This window comes from Maniola hyperantus, chromosome 1, assembly GCF_902806685.2.
Source record: "Maniola hyperantus chromosome 1, iAphHyp1.2, whole genome shotgun sequence".
Classification (NCBI taxonomy): Eukaryota; Metazoa; Arthropoda; class Insecta; order Lepidoptera; family Nymphalidae; genus Maniola; species Maniola hyperantus.
In genome coordinates, this window is record NC_048536.1 from 8,538,104 (window position 1) to 8,560,425 (window position 22,322).

Below are 22,322 nucleotides of genomic sequence, written 5' to 3' on the forward strand. Positions count from 1 at the left end.
CGTTTTGAAATTATTTATAAACAAGTTCCAAGTCCCGCAAATTGCTAATGCGCGTGGCCGCCATTTTAGCCGAGGTCAGCACTAGACTGAAGTTTCGAGCGATGGCATATTTTTATTTCGGATGACGTCAAATGACGTCATTTTGATGTTAATAAGACATGGTTCCAGCGCAATAGCAATTTGCGGGACTTATACCTACTAGATAAAATGAGTTCAAGTGAGTGAGTAACCGACGAAGCTCAACCGGTTACGAAGCTGAAGTAGAATGGGCGGAGCAAACAGTTCGAAAAACCGATAGACGTTTGGATCCCAACTCCCAAGCTGTTATAATAGCGACCTCGCACCGGAAAGCGCAGCGTTGGCTGACCCCCCCACTAGGTGGACACACGAGTCGCAGAGCCACTAGATTCTGGCGGCCGAAGACCGTGGCGTGTGTAAGTACATACCTATAACTATGCAGCAGTTGATGTCTATCGGTTGACAATGATGTTGATGCATGACTGACGGTACATAATTAATTCCTCAAAGCTTTAACACTGTATCTATAGGTAGGTACTAATAAATAAATAAAGTGTCTGTCTGTAATTTCGAAATAAATACCTCATATTAAGCTTATATGGTTATTTGAACTGTATTATAACTGAATAGAACATTTTTAAAAATTTTGTCTGTTTGAACGCGCTAAACTTCGGAACGCCTCAACCTATTTTGATGGGACTTTCACAGACAAATAGAGAATTATCCAAGGAGTAAAACCGACATTTAACCGACTTTCAAAAAAGGAGGAGGAGAAGGACTTTTTCTACCTATGTACACAAAAATCTGCAAGATTTCTGAACCGATTTGAGTAATTTTTTTAATCGATAGAGGAACCTTGGTACATAAAACATTTGGTTTCCAACTCCTCAATCATGATGCTGTAGGGAACCTATGACCACTAAAACTGATGGGACTAAGAAACTGTCGGTTATAAATTGATAAATGGGGCCGATTCTCTTATACACAATCTCTAAACTAAACTAAATTAACAGGTCTAAATCTAGTGCTATCCTTTTCCGCAAGCAACATTATGAAAGGGATAGCAATATATTTAGACGTGCTATTTTAGTTTAGTTTAGAGATTGTGTACAACGGAATTAGCCACATTGAGGGACGTGGGGGTATTAACAAGTAAAGTGTCTATCGTTAAAAAATTCGAGGACACAACTCCTCACTCTGATGCTGTAAGGAATCATTCCTAATCGTGGTGATTTAGAAACTGGCCTACTAAGTCGGTTAGAAAAAGGAACGACTAAACTGACGCTATGCTGCTTGCTTCCAAATCCTGCTTACATTTTCTTATTAGCATTGGGCTTTGAATTCGATATGCAACTTGCCATGGGAACAGGAGTGACGAAGGCAGGTAGAGAGGCACGAGGGGTGCAACGGATCTACGTGTTTTTTTTTGCATGACTATAGTTAAAGACCTGGAGAGTGACATAGGCTACTTTTTATTCCGAACAATCAAAGAGCTGCCGTGGAATTTTTAAAAACCTAAATCAACACAGACGATGTCGCGGGCATCAGCTAGTTCATCAAATATAATGAGTTGATAATGACTGAATCATAATATGTTCCCAGGTAAGAAACTGCGCGCTTACTGTCATATTATTAAAGACTTCACGCTATTATGTTGCTATGCGATATACATATACCTAATAGAATGACAGCTGGCAGATTTCATTTTTAGATTTGGAGGATGAAAATATCATGTGCGCACGCGCATAAGTTCATAAAAATAAGTAAGAAAGAATAATCAAGTCGCTTTGCTACTTAACGTTCTGACCTATCTACTTGCTGTTTTATTAGGTAACCAATTAGGTACCTACTTGGATAGTAGGTATCTATTCAGAGCTGAAGGAGTGATAAAAATAGATCTGTGTGATGTCGAACGTGCAAGTGTTACAGTTGTAAGCCATCGCCCACGATCTTTATTAACAAGGTAGAATTTTTAACCTAGCTTGTAGTTATTATTTATTTATTTTACATAGGTAGGTACTTGTGCGAAACATGTGATTTTTGCCTGTCCATTATCGAAGAGTTCTTTTTAGTCCCATGCATCAAAAAATATACATGTAATAGATACTTACCTAATAACTAGGTAACGTATCTATCAATTATTTTGGTAGACCGTAGACTGCTTCGATTTTAAAGTAAACAGGTAGGTACTACTGTGCTTACATCGTATTACTTAATTGTAATCTTATACCAGCCGACAACTAAATATAAGGCAATAGATAGGGGAACAGGAATAACCATGATTTCCAAGATGATCCTTTGCGGTAGGGTTTTAAAAGTCAAATATTACGAAATATGCAAGTTTCTATCCTATCAGCATATTTCTCTATGAACTGCGAAGGCAAATGTTAGCTACCTATCGGTTCGGTTTATCTCTTAGGGCTTAATTAAAAAGGCTATAAGTAGCTATTTAAAAAATGCGTCTTATTTTTTCAGGTTAATCATGGCGAGATATAAGAAAGTAAAAACTCTTGAATGTTTGGCACTAACCAAACTAGGAGATTGGATTGCAAAGCAAACAGAAAGGCAAATGTTGTCCACGGCAATACTTGCCCAACAAAACCCAAACCAAACGCAAATAACATTAAAACCGGTATATTGAAAATATACGCTCTTATTTAGATTTTCATGTCCCTTGGATGCTTCATGACAAATTAGCAAATGAAGCTATCAAAGCCTTGTCTGACTTAATAGAAAAGACAAAGAATTCTTTGGGATTTCGAGGCTCGATGGGAAAATTTGTCAGTCAAATGAATGTTATCGTAAAAATGACTGAAGTTTTGTTCACCAAAAATTTTACTAGTGTTTCCATTGATAGAATACCAAAAATGATGCGTACTGTATTCTATTCAAAGCTACATATGTTAACTGGCCTTGTATATTTAAATTTAGGATCTCTTTCCGGCGGCTGGAAGACTGCTGACATGGAGGAGTCAATCGTAACGGCTTTAAAGCAACTGCACTGTCTTAAGTATCTCATTATAAATTACGATTGCACAGATAACATATTAAAGTGTATAGTGCAAAATTGTACAAAAATTAAAAAATTAGATGTTTCATGTTCTAAATCTGTAACTAATAAAAGCATTGACATAATAAACTAAGCTAAAGGTTTGAAGTCTATTCAGCTGTATCATACCTTTGTTACATGGGAAGGTTTTGTTAATTTATTGATTCATTGTCACAGCTTAGAAGATGTAGGTAGATGTGATGAAATTGGTAAAGTTTTGGAATTTATACACATAAATTGTCCTGAAACTTATCCTTTTAATGTAAAAATCTACGTTAGTAGATATGCTACGAGCTACCACTTGGAGTTAGCAGTAGAAATGTGCCCAAACATTTGCAGTATGACCGTGTTTCATAATACTTTACAAAGTGATCTGATGGTACTCATCGGATTAAAAAAATTGTTTGATTTGAAATTATTATCATGTGATTTTTATGCAGACCAAATAAAACAAGTGCTTCAAGTAAAAGGTTGCAACCTCCTGAAGTTACATCTTGAACATGTGGATCAAATTGATTTGAATGCACTAATGTATATAAGCCAATTGTGTTCTTTACTTGAAAGTTTGACTTTTTATAATTGCACCTTAATTCAACATACATCTTTGTATACAAAAAAACTGGAAATTTTGCCCTTTAGAAATTTAAAAAAGCTGACGTGTGTTTCATTATTTACCGACGAACAGTTGTTATTCCTATTGACAAATTGTATTAATGTTGAATTTATCCAAATAGGAACAGCTATTCAACTTACAGATGAATTTATGTTCAAGATATTGGAAATTAATCCGATGATTTATTTAAAAGAATTACGAATAATGCAATCAGACTTTTTAACAATGTTATCGGTAGAAAGAATTATTCAGAGTTGTATGAGCCTAGAAATATTAGTAGAATTAGAGAGTTGGTCTTTAATAACGGAAAACGATCGAGAATATGTAAGAAATTATATAAAAATCAACAACTATAACGTAGACATATCTCCAATACGTCGATATGATGCATAAGTTTCAGAAAAGTAAGTATCTAATAGTACGCGAAACGAGATAAGAACGATCTTCTCCCATCTGATAACCAAACGAATGGCAACCAGGGTTGCCACGCTTTGATGAGAGCCGCAGGTATCAGCTCTCGATTGGTATCAAATTCGTTTGGTCTTCAGATTAGTGAAGTAAGGGTTTTTAATATTTTAGTATGGAGCCTGGCCTATATATTATATTAGTGTCTTAATAAATAAATAAATTAACTAAAAAGTTTTTAACTACTTAGATAAATTCAGAATAAAGAAATATAGTTATTTAGTTAGTACGAGCATGGATTACAGAAACTAAAGGGGTTACGAGTACCTACACTTACACTTTTTGCACGGAAGCGTATAGTCCGTTTTTGTCGCCACTGAGCTAAGACCGACAGATGCTAGATCGCACCTTCAATGGATTGACTGACTGACTGAGTTAGCCAACCACCCCGCCTGTGGATTTAGGTTTTTAACAATCCAGCGGGAACCCTTTTTTATTTTTTCTATTTTTCTAAATGTCGTAAAAGTCTCAAAACGTTGATAACGAACTCAATAAAAACAATTCGGTGAATATTGAAAGAAAATCAACAACACAACATCAACGAAAAACAAATCTAGCAATAACGGAAAACTCAAATCTAACAATTTCGACATCGAATCGATAACAATGACGATCGAGTACAACCACAGGTACAACCGTCCGTCTGGACCGTCCTTTCGACTAAGAGCCAGCGCGTGCTAGACCTACGTTATTTCATAAAAGCTGAGAGCTTCTCTACGTATTGTTCCCAACACTGGGAGGAACGTTTGTGTGGATCATGGTGGCTTTGGGAGATTAACGGTGTAAAAAATATCTTCGTAGGCATAAAGTAATTTTTTTTCAGAATAATATTAGAAATCACATCATGCATTGCCAGACCCATCATACTTAGATCATAGAAACCCCCTGCTAGACAATAAGGTATAAAGATATTAGATAGTTAAAGATACCTAGTTAAAGTTTAATGATGCCTGGCAGGGGGTTGCCACGACACTTAAGTGTCTGGTAATGCGTGATGTGATTTTAATACTATTCGAAGAAAATTAAAAAAAAATAAGACTACACTTTGACGTAAGATTTTTCTTTACCTTGAATAGGAATGGTGGCTTTGGAAGAGAAAACAGGTACCTACCTGTTTTCTCTTCCAAAGCCACCATGATACAAACCACTGTGCAACTTAATAATGAGGAATTGGATTTAGTGGATACCGCTGTTTTCCTAGGAATAACGTTAGATGCAAAACTTCAATGGGGCTCTCATATAAATAACTTATCGAACAGACTTAGTTCTGCCGCATATGCGGTAAAAAAGATTCGCCAGTTGACAGACATAGAAACGGCGAGACTAGTATATTTTAGTTACTTTCACAGCATTATGTCATATGGTATATTATTATGGGGTAGTGCTGCTGATATTAATTCTATTTTTGTGCTGCAGAAAAAAAGTGACTGTCATTATGTAAATAGGTACTAGAAATAAAAATAAACTTGTAATTCCCACCTCCAGGCTAGGTAAAGTTAGCAATTCATTTATTGGAAAATCTATAAGTTTTTATAATAAGCTTCCAGAAGACATATTGGAGGTGTCTCTCAACAAGTTCAAAGTTTTCATAAAACGTAAACTAATTGAAAAATCCTATTACAATGTAAAGGATTATTTAAGTGATAAGCAAGCTTGGGAATGAGTTGCTTAACGGATTGTGATAGTTCTAATAAGTTTCAATAATTTTGTAAAGTGGTGATAATAAAAATAATACCCGGCTGAGTTTGTTGTGGGCTCTTCTCAGACCTGGGCGCGTTTGGAACCCTCATAGCTTTAGTTTTAAGTTTGCGTAATTATCACCACTATATCTTAGAAATCTAACATCTGACCATCAAAAAGCGTTATTAATTACCTATTTTGAATAAATCATTTGACTTTGACTTTGACTTATACAAACGTTCCTGTTCGTGTTGCGAACAATATGCAGAGAAACTTCAGCTTTTATAAAATAACGAAGATCTGACACGCGCTGGCTCTCTCTCTACTTTTTAGCAACGCGTACATGGATTGTGTAGTTTGACCTAGCACTCACACTAATGCAAATCGATGACGAGCGCGGGGTGCGGCGCGGCTCCAAGCTGGTGAGCTCCGCTCCGTCGCTTCTTTACGCCCCAATGACGACTATTGCTATTTCAACGCGTCTTGCTAAACTCAGATGCGACTAAGTGGTTGACGTCTAACCGCCGTACTCAGGGTCGCTAATCGTTACTTAAGATTGAGTTAAAAGGAGACAGATTTATTCGAGAGATATAGCTCTGTCTCGTTTTAAGTAAACTTAAGTAACGATTAAAAGACTCTGAGTACGGCTGTAACTATATTAAGACCACTAAACCTTTTAGTGACACGCGCCCGGTTTTTGAACTTTTTATTTTTAGTGACTGGAAGTCTGTTTTTTGAAAATATTTTTAAATGTAGTGTTTTTAGAGTTCCGTAGGATTTGGGAGCCTATTACTAAGCCTCTTCTGTCCGTCCGTCTGCAGGCTGTATCTTGTGAACCATAATAGGTAGAATTGAAATTTTCACAGAATATGTAGGTATTTCTGTTGCCGCTATAACAACAAATACTTAATAAAAATTACCAAGTTGCCGCCAAGTAGATTAAAAAAAAATAGTGTTATTTATTGTTCAGAACACTTTGTTTGTGAGTCGGCTCGCACTTGACCGATTTTTAATGAGGCAGGTTATTGCTTAAACTCTAAATCTATAATATAAAAAACCGGCCAAGTGCGAGTTAGGCTCGCGCAATGAGGGTTCCGTACTACAGTCGTATTTTTTCGACATTTTGCACGATAATTCAAAAACTATGATGCATAAAAATAAATAAAATCTGTTTTAGAATGTACAGGTGAAGACCTTTCATATGATACCCCATTTGATATAGTCACTCACTTCGAAAGTTGAAAATACTAATTATTAGTTCATGACCACAATTTAATTTTTTTTTGTGTATTCTAACCCTAAATTCACGGTTTTCAGATTTTTCCCCAAATGTCAGCTATAAGATCTACCTACCTGCTAAATTTCATGGTTCTAGGTCAACGGGAAGTACCCTGTAGGTTTCTTGACAGACAGACGGACAGACAGACAGACAGACAGACAACAAAGTGATCCTATAAGGGTTCCGTTTTTCCTTTTGAGGTACGGAACCCTAAAAATGAATCACTAATTAATGTGATGCTCATCGCAAATCTCGAGAACAGCAGAACCGATTTCGCTAATTCTTTTTTTATAATATTCCTTGAAGTACCGGGATGGTTCTTACGGAGAGAAAAATTTAAAAAATTTGAATCAACTGTTAGGCGGAACGAAGTTCGCTAGGGCAGCTAGTTAAATATAAAATATAACATTCTATAATCTTATGTATTTATTATTATAAAATACTTGGATGTATTATGTACTTACTTATTTCAATTATTCTGATGTGTTTATATTTTTGGACTAGTTAGTCCAAAAATATAAACACATCAGATCTCAATATTGTCATCATGAGGAATGAGCGCAAACATGTAAACAGGGTATATTCCTGTTGGAAAGTTTGTTTGTTTGCACTGCTTTATCCTTTTGAGTTTGGCTAGTTTAAATATTTTTAAGTACTCCTTTAGTGGTCGTGTAACTGAGGAATCTGTTTCATCTCCTTCAGTCTTACCTGATGATGTGACATTCTCTTTAACAATCAAAACACCATTTTGTGAAAGTGCATTTCTAAAACAACGAAGAATTTTTTAAACCTCATTTTATTAGTAAATATAGTAAAATGTGAAATCAATATACCTGTGAATTATATTACCTGAAGATTAGTCTAACAGTGGACTGGCCAGTAATTTGTATTATTTTTTTTACAAATTTTGTACTTAGAGCAAAGTAAATTGAATTTCAAGCTGTTATTTATTATCTTCTGTGTGCTTAGTATGAGATTTTACATTTTACCAATATAATAGAATTCAAGAGTTGAAACAAAATATATGAGTACCATTTTATGAAGTGAACCATTTTGATTGTTTGATGTGGACACGCATACTTACATTACATAATATTATAACTTTTACATCAACTAAAATGAGATCAAGTGATTATTGAAATTGTAGAGACCCAGACATAATCTGCATGCTACATAAACCTAAGTTGTCACATGCCATTCTTCAATTGGCAATTTCTTTAACATATAAGTAAGTACTTAAGAATAAAAGAAATATTTACCTGCAACATTGGAGGTACAAAACCAAATCTTTATCAGTTAAGTAACCTAAAACCCATTGATTCCAAATTACATCATATTTTTGCTCTGGTTCAAACATTTGCAAACTTATTTGATATAGTTTACCCATTTTAATTTTATACTCTCCAACAAAATCTATTATGGATTTAATAAATTTTTCGTCAGGTTCAATGACATCTACAGTGTCAAAGTGTGGTGCCAGCAAATACTTAGTAATTCTGCCAATTCCAGCGCCACAATCGAGAGCAGATCTAGTTTCTGGAGCATTCTTTGAAGATAATATTGACTGTAGGAACAATGTTGAGCCATCAATATCAATATCTGATATGAAACCAAAACCTCCAAGGACTCCGTCCAGTGTAGCTGGTATCTCAGCCCAATATTCCGAAGCTTTCTTGTAATTAATAACACTTTCTTTATTCATGCTTTATTTTCAAAGTCAAAATCCTAGGTACTATTCATCTGTGTATTTAATCCCTAATGTGAGAATACACGTTTTTTAAAAATAGGCTTTTGTACCTATAGGTAGGTACCTATTGGAATCATTTACAGTTTATACAGTCTAATTGCTCAACACAAATGAGTAAACAATAAACAAATGAAACAATCGAACATGAGAAAATAGTAAAAAGGTACCTAATTACCTATTCAACTATGTACGTGTTTGTGTACCTGTGGCTGTGGCCCTACCGCGGTTGTCTACAGCTACAATGTCATGATCGCAATCATCTCTGAGTTTTTAATGCTCGCTCACTATTGGCCAAAATGCATTGTTGCAACAAGAATCGCACAAATTCAGCCAATCAGAACAATTGAGATTGTAATAATGATTGATGCAGGTTTTAGCGCGCTGCTGTAGTTACTAGCGTAGCACCGATAAAAACACAGAGTACTTTTAACATATGGAAATGGATAGAATGGATAAAAATAAAAGCTAGCGTAGTGATTAGGTATATATACGCTTTGGTTAAAAACATAGAGTAAAGTAATGGTTAAAAATTAGTAGACAAATGACAAAGACATAGACTAAGAATCAAGGAGACTTGGCATCAAAATAATAATACAGTGTGTCAAGGCTATCTTGACGCGTGGCGAAAATCAGAACTAACGTTGCCGTCAAGTGTTCCCTTTGTTCTTATTTGAATATTCCAAGCCTTTGTTCTCCAACAGCGCTCCCCTGTCAATGTCATTCAAGTGCCAAGAGAGCCTTGTCGCACTGTACCTTGTTAGAGCAAGCTAGGTGTACAAAAAAGCTCTGAAGAGTGATAAAGACAAAACACAGTTTTTTGTCTTTGTCATAGTTTAGCTTTTTTTGCGGGGCACTGTTGTCATCTGTGCCCTTCAAACCTTTGTGATATAAGTCCCGCAAATCACTATTGCGCTGGAACCATGTCTCATTAACATTGAAATGACGTCAGCCGATATAAAAATATACCATTAGCTCGAAACTTCAGTCTAGTGCTGATGTCACTGAAACGGCGGTCACGCGCTTTATCAATTTGCAGTAATTTATTGTTTTTTTTTTTTTAATACAATAAAACTTAAAGCTAGCCTATTTATTGCAAACTAGCTGCCCCAGCGAACTTTGTACCGCCTAACAGTCGATTCTTTTTCAGGATTTTTAAAAAAAAATTCTCTCCGTAAGAACCATTCCCGTACTTCAAGGAACATTATGAAAAAAGAATTAGCGAAATCGGTTCAGCTGTTTTCGATCAGTATGATCATACTTAGTTACGTATGAAAGGTTATGTTCATAATTTGCGTTCGCAAATGCGAATATTCTAAGCCTTTGTTCTCCAACAGCACCCCCCTGTCAATGTCATTCAAGTGCCAAGAGAGCCTTGTCGCACTGTACCTTGTTAGAGCAAGCTAGGTGTATAGAAAAGCTCTGAAGAGTGATAAAGACAAAAACACAGTTTTTTTTCTTTGTCATAGTTTGACTTTTTTTTGTTGGGCACGTTGTAGTTTGTGCCCAACAAACCTTAGTGATAGTAATTTATTGCGAATATTACGAGTTTTTATTTATTTTTTGTTTTAAATTTAGTATTGAAGGTGTGTAGGAGCCATTTATGGTGCATTGCTGTGTTAAAGTTGTAGCGAACGCAAATTATGAAAAATAACCTTTCAAAAAGTATTTCTTTTGTTGTTTTGTCCCTTTCGGGTACCTACCTATACGCGTCTGACAAGTCTCCTTGATTCTTAATCTGAGGTTGTTTGTCTTAGTCCTCCTTAGTCGCAAGCATGTGACACCGCCATAAAAATGTTCCTGCCCTGAGCGAATCTGAGTGCGCGAGAGCGCCCTGCTGACTCCTGACTTAATCAGTAATTTGTCTGTACTCTGTGGTCTTTTGATTCAGGCTGTTTGCTGACAAAGGTGTTTTCAAAAATGGTGTGTTTTTATTTTTAAAAAGAAATCTAAAAATTTATTGAACATCATAGAAATGTTATTTAAATAAAGTCGATAATAGAGATTATCATCGTAGTATTCAGTCTATAATTAATATATTTGTTTTTCCTAAACTCAAGTCATATTTATAATCGATTTAAGACTTCATGCATATTTAAATGCTTTTAGTATATTTTTAAATACTTTATTACATGTTCTTAATTGAAGAGTTAGTTGTAGTGTTAAAAATGGAAGAGTTAATTGAATTACCGGATTATTGTAACATGGTGTTATTTGTTTACAGGGGAAAGTCAAGTGTTCGGAATTGCGTACTAAAGACAAAAAGGAACTCTTCAAACAACTGGAAGAGTTAAAAACGGAGTTAACTAATTTACGTGTAGCAAAAGTTACCGGTGGAGTAGCATCAAAGCTGTCCAAAATGTAAGATTTTGTTATTATAATACTACACTCATATAGGTAAGTCATGCTAAAGTAATCGCAAAACATGGTCTGCATAGGTACAGTCAAGGACACAAACTGCACTGAGATTGTTTTCAACCGACTTCTAAAAAGGAGGAGGTTCTCAATTCGTCGCATTTTTATTATTTTTTATGTATGTTCTCCGATTACTTGAAAACACCTGAACCAATTTGTAAAATTCTTATATTGTTTGAAAGGGTATGCTTCCCAGGTGGTCCCATATAAATTTTGTGAAGATCTGATAAACATCTTCGAAGATAGATAATGGAACTCCTCAACGGATAAGAGTAAATTGCTCACGATCAGTGTAATAGCTTAGTAAACAGCAGGTTTTTGACCAAGCATAGCATATTTTAATACATAGAAGGTTGGAAAAATACCTTTGATGATAGAGAACTTTCTCACTAAACTTATTTTTTGGTGGTGTTACTTCATAACATCAAATTTGAATCAATTTCAATAGTTCTGTATTTAGAAGGAAGAAATTGGTTGGCCGTTATTTGGTTATAATATTTAAGATGGTTGATCCTATTTTGACAGAATTTTTACCAGCCGATCAGCGGTGCAACTAAAAATTTTGGTTTTTTTTTAATTATATATAATGTAGTTCTATATTAATATTTATTGGTGTCTGTGCCATTGTAGTGTCTCAAAAAATATAAAGTACTAGATGATTCCCGCGACTTCGTCTGCGTGGATTTAGGTTTTTAAAAATCCCGTAGGAACTCTTTTATTTTCCGGGATAAAAAGTAGCCTATGTCCTTCCCCGGGATGCAAGCTATCTCTGTACCAAATTTCATCAAAATCGGTTAAACCGTTGGGCCGTGAAAAGCTAGCAGACAGACAGACAGACACACTTTCGCATTTATAATATTAGTATGGATAAAGATTTGTGCAGGTAATAACTATTATATTCAGTAATAAATTAATATATTTTTTTTAAGTTTGTGTTTGTGGTTAAGTATTGAAGTTGGTTTGGAACCCTTATAGGATACACTTTGTTGTATGTCTGTCTGTCAATAAACCTAGAGGGTACTTCCCGTTGTCTTAGAATCATGAAACTTGGCTTACAGAAGATGTAAGGGGGGAAATCTGAAACTTTGTTGTTACATCACAAAAAAAATGTGTTCATGAACAGTTAATTAGTATTTTCAACTTTTAACATAAGATAACTATACCAAATGGGGTATCATATTATGAAAGGAATTTACCTGTACATTCTTAAACAGTTTTATTTATTTTTATGCATAATTTATTTTGAATTATTGTGCAAAATGTCGAAAAAAATACGACTGTAGTACGGAACCCTCTGTGCGCGAGTCTGACTCGCTCTTGGCCGGTTTTTGTAATTTTTTTTATGTACCTACTCTACACATTCATATTATGTCTCGTGTTCAGACTGTACCACTTGTTTTGTGATTACTGCAATAAGTCTTAGTCTAGCAGACCATTTTTACACCATCCTGAAATGAAGTAAAATAAAACTTAAGGCACTGCTAATAAAGTTTTTAATCATATTTTTTTTCAATTTGTTTTTTAATTTTTCTAATCCCAGACTAAGAATCAAGAGACTTGTCAGACGCGTATACCCGAAAGGGACAAAAGAAATCATACTTACGTGTGAAAGATTATGTTTCATAATTTGCGTTCGCCACAACTTTTACACAGCAATGGCTTCTACACACCTTCAATACTAAATTTAAAACAGAAAACTAAATAAATATTTGTTTTGTTGGGCACAAACTACAACGTGCCCAACAAAAAAAGCCAAACTATTACAAAGACAAAAAACTGTGTTTTGTCCTTATTAAATAAATAAATGTTTTATTTGCAAAATATTATTACTCTTCAGAGCTTTAAATACACCTAGCTTGCTCTAACAAGGTATTATTATTTTGATGCCAAGCCTCCTTGATTCTTAGTCTGAGTTTCTAATACATATTTTTTTTGTCATTGATTTTTATTTTTTAAACGATTTTTCGTCATTTTTTTTAATTCCTTATTAAATTTTTCTAATGATTTTTGCATTCTAATTTTTTTTTATATATTTTTTTTTTTTATTTTTTTTACTGGAATATAATATACAATATATATTTTTATTTTTATATACATTTTCATATGAATACCTTTACCTTTGTGTTTTCTATTATTTTTAATATTTCCACGCAATTGGAAGAAAAGTACTATACAATTCTCGGCCGAAATTAGCGATTACCAACCTACATCGTTTAGTTTAAAAGGCGTCTCTTCAAAATGAAGATACTCAGCCAGTAATCGCTTTATTTTAGGCCTGGAATGTAATGTACTATTAACTCATTCTTTCATAAACTTTATTAAATTGTGGTCTTACTATGGATTTTTGTACCTACTTTTAGATTTTAAAGTTATTAAAAGATATTTTTTTTCCTTTTTTTTCAGACGTGTAGTAAGAAAAGCAATTGCACGTGTTTACATCGTGTACCACCAAAACATGAAGGTCAATTTAAGAAATCATTACAAGAACAAGAAATATAAGCCACTTGATCTCAGGCCTAAAAAGACTCGTGCCATGCGTAAGGCACTTACCAAACACGAATCTAAGATAAAAACTCAAAAAGAGATCAGAAAGAAATCGCTGTTTCCTCCTAGAGTTTATGCAGTAAAAGCTTAAATAAACCCTTAAAAATTAATTCGTGCTTTTATTTGATTTATACTAGCTGATGCCCGCGGGCATCATCTTCGTTCGCGTGGAATTAGGTTTTTTTAAAAATCCCGTGGGAACTCTTTGATTTTCCGCCATGTCTCATTGACATCGAAATGACGTCAGCCGAAATAAAAATATACCATCAGCTCGAAATTTCAGTAATGCTGACGTCACTTAAATGGCGACCACACGCATTAGCAATTTGCGGGGCTTATACAATGTCCCTAAAAAAATTTGCTGCTGTTTCTCACTGTCAATTTCACTAGACACTAGAAAGACTGGGACGGTGACCGGTGATGGTGAGATCTATAGAGCACACTCTGACTCGATTGAGTTAATACGAGATAGATTTATGTGAGAGATAAAGCTCTGTCTCGTTTTAACTCCGTCTTAAGTCTAAGCAAAGTCAGAGTGCGCTCTATAGGTATCACCCTAAGTGGATGATCCTGGATAATAGAAAAATTATGACTTACTGGAGGTATGAAACATATTCACGGGTAGTGACCTAGTGATCATTAAAACAAATCTAAGAGCTGTTGGATTTTTAATATTTTGTCATTTTCATTACAAAATTTTCAGCTTAACCAGTAAAAATAGTACAATACTCAAGTAGGTCCCTTATATTTTGTACTAAATATTACAACTTTAATGAAAATATTCTTTTTCATAGGTAGGTACCTACTTACTGATAATGTTGAATTGCCCCAGCATTTTAATAATTTTCATACTGATCCTATATCATGAGATGAGCAATAAAGTACATAAATAGAAGCAGGTCAAGTACAAGAGTATATAAGTATTCTCCACTGCAGTTCTCGCATGTCATCCACATGAGTTGAGGCTTTTGTTGGGCAACAACATGAGTCTTTACTCAAAAACATTGCCTATACTGGTCTTAAAGTTCTTCATGTTTAATTTTTTTCCTATCAGGAAATGACCAAAATTCTGAAGGTAATCCTTTAGTATCTCTATCACGCTTTACAAACGCTGTGAATGATGAAACACAGTTACCAATAAAATGATTGGCTTGTCCCAAAATAGCTAGGTCTAGATGCGGATTGCTTGGATGTTGTTTCAGTACAGTTATTTGCAAGTTCATAAGAGAGCTTTGTAAGTCTTCAATCATGTGGTTTGAGTCAGAGGCGACAAACACATACTTAATATCCTTGAATTTTTTAAAAGCTCTTTTAATTTGCCTGAAATTAAAAAAACATTTAATGTTATCATAAATCCATACTAACATTTTGACAAATGCGAAAGTATGTCTGTCTGTCTACTAGCTTTCTACAGCCCATTGCTTAATCAATTTTGACAAAATTTGGTACAGAGATAGCTTGCATCCCCCAGGGAAGGACATAGGCTAGTTTTTTGTTGGAAAGAGTTTTCACAGGATCTTAAAAATCGGTCAAATGCGAGTTGTAGCGTCGTTCAAGTACCTAATAATACTTTTATGCTGGCCATTCTGAACTTTTTATCATTTGTTATAGCAGCAATAGAAATACATATTGTGAATATTTCACGGGTGCGTTAACTTAGATCAAAAAGTAGGGAAATGTATTGTGTACTATATTACAAAATTACATAGTACGCAAAATTCTGGGTTGTTACTTATTTAACAAGTATTTTTAATTAAACATTAGGGCCGATTCTCTAGTACACAATCTCTAAACTAAACTAAATTAACAGGTCTAAATCTAGTGCTCTCCTTTTCCGCAAGCAACATTATGAAAGGGATAGCAATAGATTTAGACGTGCCATTTTAGTTTAGTTTAGAGATTGTGTACAACGGAATTAGCCACAGTATTATAATAAGTAATTAAAAAATTCAAGTTCAGAGTGCAGTAGTGATACGTATGTTTTCCAATGTCGTCAATAGATGGCGGTATGTTTATTTCATGATTATATACCACCTCAAAAAAAAACAACTAAAGTGGTAGATAGCTTTTATAAAAAGCGTTATTTTATATTTAATTTTTTATTAAAAGTAATTAACTTGTATTCAAAAGAAAAGAAAAGAAAAAGTAAAATAACAATTATCACGTTGTTTCTCTACTAAATTTACATTGGCGGAATTTTTGCGGATCACAAAACGACAGTATAAAGAGCCGAATAGAAGAAAAAAAGAAGTTAAGTATTTTGTATAGCTTTTTTCGTAATTCTTTCTAAGTTAACAATTTTTTTTTGGATTTATCTTTATTTAGTTGTATAACTGCTAAATCACACTGGCAGCACTGGTCATTGACAAAAGCAACAAAAGTCAATAAATGAAAATGTCAGACGCGTGAGTTGTGTTGTATTTTTTGGATTAAATAACCTAATCTAAGATTTTTGGTATGTGCGAAATGTGAATTTGCCTGAGGCCTTTAAGTTGAGCTTTAGTTCATGCGGTCAGGTTCACTACAGTGATATTTGCGCAACTGTTTACTGTCTTTGTTCTGCGCGTAGAACACTAAAGACAGGATTTGTTAGTAGGTATAGTCAGTGTATTTTATTTTAGTGCATATTGAGTGTATTAAAGTTACTTCTAGTGTAAATTATAGTGTAATCATGTCATCAGCAAAACATTGTACGATGTAAATGATCAATTTTGTTTTCATTAAGTATAGAAAATATACCTACATTATTTTAAAAATAACTTTAGTTTTATTCAATCGTCAAATACAACTCACAAAATCAAAAATCCAACGTTATTTGACGATTGAAAAATCAGCAAAGTAACCCAAATCTAGAATAATAATAAGAAAGTAGGATTATATAGGTACCTAGTACCTACGTACCTATATTATACGTATAAATGTATATAGACCTATGTATTACATATAATATACGTAGATATAGATTCAATCACCATAGTTCCAAATTTCAAATCTGGGGGCGCTTGTGATGCATTTCCAATTTTAGGCTCGAAGTTTGGTCTCTATTTCATATATTTACAAAGTACTCTGTGATTTCAACTCTCTACCTATTACAGTTTACAGTACAGGCGAACTGACAGCGGAGGCGGAGGACTTGGTGGCTTCCTTTGGGTACGGAATCCTATAAAAACTAAATTCATGCACAACGTCTAGGTACTACACATTTTTGTGGAGAGTCATAGTCATCACAACCCACTGCCAGTCCATTACTGAGCACAGGTCTACTCTCAGGATGAGAAAGATTTTATTTAGCCTCTTGCCCACCATTGGATAACAATGCAGCAGATGACAAATTCTTCTTTCTCTATTCCTAGGCCTAATTCCTCACTTAGACACTGTCATACCTAATACACTTAACTACTCGTAATTTGCAGTTGATTTCATTACCTCCTAAAAAAAAATATTTTTGCAAATTCTTACTTTATTATTTCACTTCTATGGGGCAGGCACATTGATGGTGTTAATTTTCCTTTTTCATTTTTATATCCCACACACTGTGGTGCTGAAAACAATTTGGGGCTGTCTGGCACGTGTTGGCATGCTTTTACCCAATCTTGGCCATTCCTTAAATGTATTCCCAGAAATCCACCACCACTCATATTCTTCTTAATGAATAATCTTGATCTGCTCAGAATATCACTACTCCAGGTTAAATATTTTTGTAAATGTACATTTTCAACTTGAACTGGAAAGCTTGCTGGTGCACCTAAATAGTCAAAAAAAATTTAACCTATATAACTTTGTAATTAAATTGTTAATTTTATTTGTACAACTAGCTTATGCTCGCGACTTCGTCCGCGTGGACTACACAAATTTCAAACCCCTATTTCACCCCCTTAGTTGAATTTTCAAAAATCCTTTCCTAGCGGATGCCTACGTCATAATAGCTATCTGCATGCCAAATTTCCGCCCGATCTGTCCAGTAGTTTAAGCTGTGCGTTGATAGATCAGCCAGTCAGTCACCTTTTCCTTTTATATATTTAGATATTAGGGATGAGAAAACTGTACAAACCGGTGAATGCTAACACAGGCCATTGTTCCGATGGATATTTCTGAGTCCAAGCTTCCATCACTTTGTTATTATGAGCATCATAGTGTAAAGGTCCATAAAATTCAGATTTAACAAAATCTATATCAAAAGTATCCCAAAATGGGCCAAAAGGATTACCAGATTTCGCGTTGCAACTGTTATCAATTTCACCTATTCTCTGTGTGTAGCAAAATGAGATTCTATTTTGCGGTGGCCACGTCACTAGTGCTATGTTTTCCATAAAAGCCTTCATGGTAATAACATGATTGTATTGATGTAAAGTATCAATATTAAAATAGGTATCAAATGGAACTTGTATCGATTTCACCTCTCCATATCTATATTCAACCCAAGGTGGTAAAACAAGTGTTCTGTTGATGGCTTTACTAAATGCCAATGCACCTAAAAAGTGGTCGGCTTGATTTCCGAACCTACCTGCAAATTTAAATTTATAAGTAGGTATAATTATATCGGAAAAAACATTATTATTGATCTATATCAACCCCAACACAATAATTTATTTTTTATTTTTGTTTGCATGCTTCATGTTGAAACTTGGCATTTAAGCTATAAAGCGTAGCAAGACCAATATAATTAATATATGGTCATATAGACGTAATTTGCAATTTTAGCAAAAAAAAGCCAGGTTTGAATGGCCATATCTTGGTCAAATTTTAATCAAAAAAATTATTTCAGTCTAGTATTTTGAAGGAAATTTAATCTACTTTTTTCATCTTGAGCAATGCCTATATCTATCTCAACCCAAAAAAAAATACAGGCGAATAAGTAAGAAAGCTCAAAAATCTAAATTTTCGTTCGTTTATAACCCATTGAACGTATCTTGCAATAAAAACCCGAAAAGAAAAGCCAACAAAGAGGTTATGTTGACAGAAAAAACTTACCCATGCAAGGACAGTAAACAACATATCCATCCATTTTATAACTTAAACTACATACTAAATTCAATGCTAAGATTAAGAATTTCATAATCATTCTAGAAAGTTAACTCTAGTTTTCTGAATTGATTTGTTTTTATTTCAATCACAGACTTATAAATAAAAACAAAAAATCTAACTAATGTCAGTCAATTTTTTTTTAACTGGCTTTACGGCTCTGGGTTCTATTCTTACACTTTTGAGCCTAGAAGTGCTGGAATTTTGTGTTGAATGTTGATGTCATGAACTTTTTGTCATAGAGTACAATTAGTATAAGATGAGACTTTTTGGTGAACGTCAGGATGGCCGGTGAGGTCCTGGAAAACTGATGAAATATCTTCCAAATAATTGTACCAAAATTGTACTATTTAGTACCTTTATTAAGATAATTAGTACCTGGATCAATTAAATAATAATTAAAGAATCTCATACACCGGCCATTCTGACGTCAGGTTCGCCGTTGTGTTTTTGTACCTGGCTTATAGCTACGATTATCATTCTAAAAGTTACGTAGATAAATTGTACCTAAATAGTACCTAGAAACATCCAATGCATAATGAAAATCTCATCAAAATTGCACACAAAATAATATTTGTTTCCGCGCCATACAAATATTTAAGGCTCCCCCACACAGGCGCGTTATTATAGATCGATAATATCGCATGCGTTATTGCGATAATGCATCCCGATTCCTTGCACACAGCTGCGTTTTCATCGTCCGATATTTCTTACGACAGAGCGCGGAAAATTGTTTAGAATGACATTCCAAGTCTAGGGTTTTGCTAATGTCGATTGCGATAATTCCACGCTGTATTATATACCTTCGTTTCTGGCGTCTTTTTTGGTCATCTTCCATTGCTACTGTTAGTAATAAGCATTCTTCATCTGATGATATGATATCCATATTATAGAAAAGTTTTAGGACACTCATACAGTCATGTAACCACTCTCAAACTGTCGATAAAGCCAAACATCCTACAAGTGTGTGTACGGTTGTTTGCATCCTGATACAAAACATTCTAGAACTCATATCGGAATATTGCAGGACGGAGAAACGCAACGTCCTAGTTCTATTGCAGGGTTATTATCGTAGCAGTGTGTAACTACATGACCATCCTAATACAAAATGTACTGAAAACAGATATCGCAATAACGCATGCGATATTATCGATCTATAATTTTTTTTTAAATAATAATAATAATAATTAATAATAATAAGTAGATAAAAAAGCGTCCGTGCAGTGGCTGCGCTTTGGTGACCTCTTCGGGGAAACCGAGGGTTTTGTCTGTGCGATACATGATCAGGTGGTCAAGACGCGGAACTACCGAAAGTACATTCTGAAGGATGGCACTCACGACATCTGTAGAGCTTGTCGCCATCCCGGCGAGTCACTCAGACATGTTCTTTCGGGATGCTCAGCGCTTGCCAACACTGAGTATCTGCACAGACACAACCAAGCAGCCAAAATCCTTCACCAAGAGCTTGCTCTGAAGTACGGTCTCCTGGATGAGAGGTTGCCGTATTACAAGTACATACCGGTGCCGGTACTCGAGCGCGACGGAGTCCGGCTCTATTGGGACAGGTCCATCATCACGGACAGGACTATTCTAGCGAATAAGCCTGACATCGTGGTGGTGGACCGGGCACAGTCGAGGGTGTTTTTGGTGGACATCACCATTCCGTATGACGAGAACCTCGTGAGAGCTGAGACGGAGAAAAAGCGCAAGTATCTCGATCTGGCTCACGAGGTTTCCGACATGTGGCATGTGGAGTCCACTGAAATCATCCCAATCGTCATATCTGCGAATGGGTTGATCCCAGTCAGCGTCGCTCACCATCTGAGGCGACTGGGGTTCCGTGGCAGTTCGCTCGCAGCCAGGATGCAAAAAGCGGTCTTGCTGGATTCGGCTAGGATAGTCCGCCGATTTCTTCACCTGTCGCCCTGACCCCAGGCCGTTTGGTCTCCCCTGCCGGGGTGTAATCCTCCGCCCGGTACAAATATGTATGTATGTAATGTTTATGTAGGTTTATTTATTTTTATGTATGTATGTATATTATAACTCTTTAGGCTTTTATTGTATTATTATTATATGTATCTATTTTGTACACGGGCGTGAGAGCAAATAATATATAATAATAATAATTATAATATTTAAAAAAAAATAAAAAAAAATAACGCGTCTGTGTGGGGGAGCCTTAAATATTTGTATGGCGCGGAAACAAATATTATTTTGTGTGCAATTTTGGTGAGATTTTCATTATGCATTGGATGTTTCGGTAGGTACTATTAATCTTCGTAACTTTTAAAATGATAATCGTAGCTATAAGCCAGGTACAAAAACACAACGGCGAACCTGACGTCAGAATGGCCGGTGTATGAGATTCTTTAATTATTATTTAATTGATCAAGGTACTAATTATCTTAATAAAAGTAGGTACTAAATAGTACAATTTAGGTACAATTATTTGGAAGATATTTCATCAATTTTCCAGGACCTCACTGGCCATCCTGACGTTCACTATGATCTTTAGGGCCGATTCACACCGGAATGGCAGCGACCATCTTTTACCCGTAGTCCGGTTCAGTTGTCCGGTCAACCGAACCACGGAAAAAAAAAAATCCGTGGATATACGATTTAAAAATACAAATTTAGTGTGGCCACTAAAAAAATTAAATATTTACGTGGTCCGGTTGTCTTGTTTAGGGGAATACTTGATAGACCATAATATTAAAAGTACATTTTAAAATGTTTTAAAAATGTTATTTAATATTTAAAAATGTACTTTTAATATTACGAAAATGTTACTGTCTATGTCTTAGGTAAAGATCCGGTACGTGCCAATTATGGTAAACAATAATGGGCGTTTATAGGGTTTTCTAGAATGCTGAATTTGATGATGACATTCATTTTCAAATTCAAGGTGGCGGACTTCCACGTTTTACAAAAAATAGACACGGGTGTCGTTTTCAGGATTTTCCAGGATGCTCAATTTGATAATGACATTTATTTTCAAATCCAAGATGGTGGACCTGCACTTTTACAAAAAATAGAAATGGGTGTCTTTTTCAGGGGTTTCCAGGATGCCGAATTTCATGATGTCATTTATTTTCAAATCCAAGATGGCGGACTTGCACTTTTAACAAAAAATCTAAATCCAGTTGGATTTGAAAATAAATGTGATCATGAGATTCAGCATCCTGGAAAACCCTGAAAACGACACACTTGAGTCACACTCTTACTCGCGGGGTGTGAGTTGTGACTCAACGGGAATAACCCTGAAAATTGAGCATCTGCTGAAAGAATATACTCCAAGGAGTTGAAATAATAAAGGTTGCCTACTTCCCCCTCCACGTAACACTGGGGTTGCGAGTTGATGCCCATTAAGTATCAGTACTGTACCACCTTTCCTCGAAATAAAGTTTAAAGGTTGAGAGTTGAGACATAATAAAGTATGTAGGTACTTAATATTTTCAGCTCTACCTTCTGCTTAAGGCGAAAAATGAAAATA

At 35.0% G+C, this 22,322-nt stretch overlaps 4 protein-coding genes across 5 annotated transcripts; 2 read left to right on the forward strand and 2 right to left on the reverse strand.

Annotated features, from left to right (window-relative positions):
• The first annotated feature begins 208 nt into the window (after positions 1-208).
• LOC117985105 (uncharacterized) lies at positions 209-4,368 on the forward strand. Its single transcript, XM_034971791.2, has 2 exons — positions 209-1,981; positions 2,494-4,368. Exon 2 carries the CDS (start codon positions 3,387-3,389, stop codon positions 4,071-4,073), a length of 687 nt encoding a protein of 228 aa, XP_034827682.1. The 5' UTR covers positions 209-1,981; positions 2,494-3,386; the 3' UTR covers positions 4,074-4,368.
• Positions 4,369-7,507: 3,139 nt separating this feature from the next.
• LOC117985115 (alpha N-terminal protein methyltransferase 1-like) lies at positions 7,508-9,227 on the reverse strand. The gene is made up of 2 exons (XM_034971801.2): positions 8,364-9,227; positions 7,508-7,868 (listed from the first exon to the last, which is right to left on the reverse strand). Exons 1-2 carry the CDS (start codon positions 8,804-8,806, stop codon positions 7,631-7,633), a joined length of 681 nt encoding a protein of 226 aa, XP_034827692.1. The 5' UTR covers positions 8,807-9,227; the 3' UTR covers positions 7,508-7,630.
• A 1,386-nt stretch (positions 9,228-10,613) lies between these two features.
• Positions 10,614-13,917, forward strand: RpL35 (Ribosomal protein L35). Its single transcript, XM_034971812.2, has 3 exons — positions 10,614-10,771; positions 11,073-11,209; positions 13,667-13,917. Exons 1-3 carry the CDS (start codon positions 10,769-10,771, stop codon positions 13,896-13,898), a joined length of 372 nt encoding a protein of 123 aa, XP_034827703.1. The 5' UTR covers positions 10,614-10,768; the 3' UTR covers positions 13,899-13,917.
• A 541-nt stretch (positions 13,918-14,458) lies between these two features.
• On the reverse strand, positions 14,459-19,948 carry O-fut1 (O-fucosyltransferase 1). Of its 2 annotated transcripts, none has more exons than XM_069501601.1 (4): positions 18,779-19,948; positions 18,015-18,311; positions 17,267-17,552; positions 14,459-15,127 (listed from the first exon to the last, which is right to left on the reverse strand). In XM_069501601.1, the coding sequence occupies exons 1-4, from the start codon at positions 18,867-18,869 to the stop codon at positions 14,827-14,829; spliced, it is 975 nt and encodes a 324-aa protein (XP_069357702.1). In that variant the 5' UTR covers positions 18,870-19,948; the 3' UTR covers positions 14,459-14,826. The 2 variants fall into 2 exon arrangements, with proteins under 2 accessions (XP_069357702.1, XP_034828748.1); XM_034972857.2 differs by having other exon boundaries at positions 17,859-18,311; positions 18,779-19,933.
• Between the last annotated feature and the right edge of the window lie 2,374 nt (positions 19,949-22,322).

Bases quoted from the DNA above. Each gene is read 5' to 3' on its own strand.
- LOC117985105 (XM_034971791.2), top strand. From the start codon at position 3,387: ATGTGCCCAAACATTTGCAGTATGACCGTGTTTCATAATACTTTACAA.
- LOC117985115 (XM_034971801.2), bottom strand. From the start codon at position 8,806: ATGAATAAAGAAAGTGTTATTAATTACAAGAAAGCTTCGGAATATTGG. The intron at 7,869-8,363 runs GTAAATATTTCT...TCGTTGTTTTAG, and splicing joins TTGTACCTCCAATGTTGCAG to AAATGCACTTTCACAAAATG.
- RpL35 (XM_034971812.2), top strand. The intron at 11,210-13,666 runs GTAAGATTTTGT...CTTTTTTTTCAG, and splicing joins GCATCAAAGCTGTCCAAAAT to ACGTGTAGTAAGAAAAGCAA.
- O-fut1 (XM_034972857.2), bottom strand. From the start codon at position 18,869: ATGATTATGAAATTCTTAATCTTAGCATTGAATTTAGTATGTAGTTTA. The intron at 17,553-17,858 runs GTTTGTACAGTT...TTGACTATTTAG, and splicing joins GCCTGTGTTAGCATTCACCG to GTGCACCAGCAAGCTTTCCA. The intron at 15,128-17,266 runs GTAAGAATTTGC...TTTTAATTTCAG, and splicing joins CATAGAAGTGAAATAATAAA to GCAAATTAAAAGAGCTTTTA.